The sequence below is a fragment of the Aphelocoma coerulescens genome, chromosome 19 (genome assembly GCF_041296385.1).
Source record: "Aphelocoma coerulescens isolate FSJ_1873_10779 chromosome 19, UR_Acoe_1.0, whole genome shotgun sequence".
Classification (NCBI taxonomy): Eukaryota; Metazoa; Chordata; class Aves; order Passeriformes; family Corvidae; genus Aphelocoma; species Aphelocoma coerulescens.
Window position 1 is genome coordinate 5,079,809 of NC_091032.1, and position 3,320 is coordinate 5,083,128.

The 3,320-nt window shown below is 63.4% G+C and overlaps 1 protein-coding gene across 1 annotated transcript; it reads right to left on the reverse strand.

Annotated features, from left to right (window-relative positions):
- Nucleotides 1–248: 248 nt before the first annotated feature.
- On the reverse strand, nucleotides 249–2,115 carry HSPB1 (heat shock protein family B (small) member 1). The gene is made up of 3 exons (XM_069033235.1): nucleotides 1,674–2,115; nucleotides 823–886; nucleotides 249–604 (listed from the first exon to the last, which is right to left on the reverse strand). Exons 1-3 carry the CDS (start codon nucleotides 2,032–2,034, stop codon nucleotides 445–447), a joined length of 585 nt encoding a protein of 194 aa, XP_068889336.1. The 5' UTR covers nucleotides 2,035–2,115; the 3' UTR covers nucleotides 249–444.
- Between the last annotated feature and the right edge of the window lie 1,205 nt (nucleotides 2,116–3,320).

The following is a 3,320-nucleotide window of genomic DNA, read 5'->3' on the forward strand; positions in this document are numbered from 1 at the left end:
GAGCTGGGATGTAAAGGCCCCAGGATGCCAGAGGTCTGGATATGGAGAGCTGAGATGTAGGAGACCCAGCCGTGGGAAATCCAGGATAGGGAGACTCAGGGTGTGAAGGTCTGGGACACAGACCCCAGGTGCTGAGCAGGACTCGGGGACCCTCCTGCTGACCCCTCTGGCCCCAGGCAGCCCCATCCTGGTGCAGCTTCCACCAGGAATGTCACAGCCATGGGGGACAGACATGGCACAGGGACAGGTTTCTTTCACCAGCTTTTATTCCAGCTGATTCTGTCGGTTCCTTCACATTTATTCAAGGCACTCAGTGGCAGGGCGAGTATAAAATCAACAGTAAAAAGGGGGTGGGTGTGAGGGGGCATCTGGGGGTGGGGGCGGGGGGCAGCAGCGGCTTCTCCTCTTCGTCCTCCTCCTCCTTCTCCTCCTCCTCGGTGCCGCCTACTTCTTGGCTGGCTCCTTGGCTTGGCTCTCCACGGTGACAGGGATGGTGATTTCAGCAGACTGGATGGCAGGTTTGGGCAGGGGGGCCTCCACCGTCAGCATTCCATCGGGAGACAGCGAGGACCGCACGGCCGTGGCTTCCACACCAGGGGGAAGGCTGGGAGGGGAGGAGAGGGGAGGGGGAGGTCAGGGCTGCAGCACCAGCCCAGGGGATGCAATGCTCAGCCCCAAATCGCTGCCTCTCCCACTCTCAGTTTGGCTGAGCAGCATTCCCGGTTTGGCCAGTGGGCTTTGGAGGGTGTGGGTGGGTGGGAAAAGGTCCCCAAAGACTTCAGGGGGCTGCACCAGGTGTCTCCCCTCCTCCCTCGTACTTACGTGTATTTTCGGGTGAAGCACCGGGAGATGAAGCCGTGTTCATCCTGCTTCTCCTCGTGTTTGCCTGGAAGGAAACAAAACCCCGTGAGGGTTGGAAGGGGCTGGCTTGGTGGGAACCTTCCTGCCCCACCCCAGCACTTGAGAGGGGCTGATTCTGCCCATCCTGGGGTGGTTTTTTTTTGCCACAATATCAGCCTGGAACAACCTGGGGGGACCAGGGGCTGTGGGGGCACTCCGGATGCACCCCCCAAATTTAAGGGGAGGAAAGTGCAGTGCCAGGAGCTAGGGGGTGGCCAAAGGGGCCCAACAGTGGCCAGCTGGCCCCACAGCTGGGCAGGGCTGGAGACTGACTGAGCACCCCCCTCTCCCTGGGGCTGCAACCCGAATTCATCTGGCTGGTGATTTGCCCCCATTCCTTGCAGGACCCCCTCACCCAGCAGGAAGCACATCCTGGCCTCGTGCCACAGCTCTGGGCTTTGTCACAGCATCCAGGGTATTGTGGGGGAGCGCAGGGGCTGCAGGGCTGGTGACACCCCACATCACCCCCGGGTCTCTCTGTGGCTCCAGCCAGGGGGTCCCTCCCTGCATCCTTCTGGAACAGCAGCAAGGGGCCAATATATGGGGCTGGGGGCGTCTCTGCACCTGAATGCACCCCAAGACTGAGCTGTAGTGCTGGGCCTTCCTCTGTGCCTTGATTTTCTCTTTCCCTTTCCTTTTTTCCTTTTCTCTCTTCTCCGTCTCCTTCTGCTTTTCCTTCCCTCACTTCCCACCCCTTATTCCACTCTTTTTCCCCCAGCAAGCTCCAGGGGGGGCAGCTGCCCCATCCCGGGAGACCCCACCCCAGCACCCACCGGTTATCTCCACGATGTTATCCTTGGTCTTGACCACCAGCTCCTCAGGTGCGAAGTGGTTGACATCCAAGGTGACCTTCCAGCTGTCGGCGGTCTGGCGGATCTCGGAGACGCCGCTGCTGAGCTGGCGGGTCAGCGCCTGGCTGAAGGGCGAGCCGGGCGCCGGCATCAGGGCGCTCTCCCGGGGCAGCAGGCGGAAATATCCCGGCCAGGCGCTGCCGCTGGGCCACTTGTACCAATCCTCGGGGATGTGGGGCATCCCAAAGGACTGGTCGAAGAGGCGGCTGCCATGGTACCAGTCGCGGAAGGGGTCCCAGCTGGGGCTGCGCAGGAAGGTGAAGGGGACGCGGCGCTCGGCCATGGCGTGTGGGGCTGCCGGGGGGGCGGCCGGCAGGGCCTTATGAAGAGGGCCGGGGGTTATTTTTAGCCCGGCTGCTCGGCTGGCTATTAATGGAAATTGCGGCAGCCCCGGGGAAGGGACGAGAAACTTGCCCGGGGTTGGGGCGGCCACACGCAGCCGCAGTGGGAGGGGGCTGGCAGCCTGCAGGGCCCCCCCTGCCAAGGAAATGTCCATCCGCCTCTCATCGCGAGAGGCTTGGCCTGGTTGGGAGTGATGGATGGCCCTTGGAGCGGCTCCCGGCCTCTCCTGCCTGCTGCCCGGAAAACAATCCCCAGGATGCGGCCCCGTGGCAGCGTGAGAAGGGGGCTGGGGCCGGGCCAGCGCCTCGGGAATGGCCGGATGAGTCAGTGGAGGAGGCTGTGCGTGGCCCTGCTCTGCGTCAGCGCCAGCCAGAAGGTTCTGGAGTCCCCCAGCTCCTGGTCACCCACCAGCCAGAAGGTTCCAGAGTCCCTCAGCCCTCTGGCACCCCAGTGGCTCCAATGCTCTGCGCCGAGGTGGGGAACCCCAGCACCAAGCTGGGGTGAGGCTGCTCCAGTCCCCCTGGGTGGGGTGTCCCTGAGGTCTGTGGGGCTGGTGAGGGTCTTGGGGGCCAATGGGACCTGTAGGGGTTGGTGGGGGCTTGCAGGACCTGATGGGGGCCAGTGGGGACCAGGAGGACTGGAGGGGACTGGGGGGCTGGAAGGGGCAGCATCCTCTCGTCCAAAGGAGTCTCTCCACACACCTGGCACCCAGGAGGGGATTCCCATTTGGTGCCAAGCTCCCATCCTGGGGAAGGGCTGTTTTCCAGCTCGGTGAGCCTGGCAGCTCTGGGACCCCATCACCTCTGCCCAGTTCTCCTCTGTCCCCAGATTTGCCTTGGAGAAGACAGAAGGTGGGGGGCAGCTGAGCCCTGACACACTCAGTGCATGGATGAGTGACCTCCAGGAGTGGGGGTGGGCGGGGGGGGGATGCAGCAGGGAATTTCGGGGTGTCCTTTGCCTGAGGCAGAGCCCAGTGCTGATTCTGGAATGGCAGCGAGGGGGAAGGGGCTGTAGGGAGCTGAGCCATGTGGGGCTGGGGGCTGCATCCTGTGGGGCTGGGGCAGGCTTGGGGGAGGGAACCAGGGAAAGAAAGGTCACTGGGGAGGGGACGGAATGGGAGGGATGCGGGGAAACGAGAGGGACGTGGGAGGGAGGGGAGAGATGCGGACAGGGATGCCAGGAGGGATGCAGGGAAATGGGAAGGATGCAGGGAAATGGGAGGGATGC

What these genes read in the sequence shown, in the direction of transcription:
- HSPB1 (XM_069033235.1), bottom strand. Translation starts at nt 2,034, where the DNA reads ATGGCCGAGCGCCGCGTCCCCTTCACCTTCCTGCGCAGCCCCAGCTGG. An exon ending in TAACATCGTGGAGATAACCG is followed by an intron (nt 887 to 1,673) that starts GTGGGTGCTGGG and finishes GTTTCCTTCCAG; the next exon opens with GCAAACACGAGGAGAAGCAG. An exon ending in TGCTTCACCCGAAAATACAC is followed by an intron (nt 605 to 822) that starts GTAAGTACGAGG and finishes CTCCCCTCCCAG; the next exon opens with CCTTCCCCCTGGTGTGGAAG.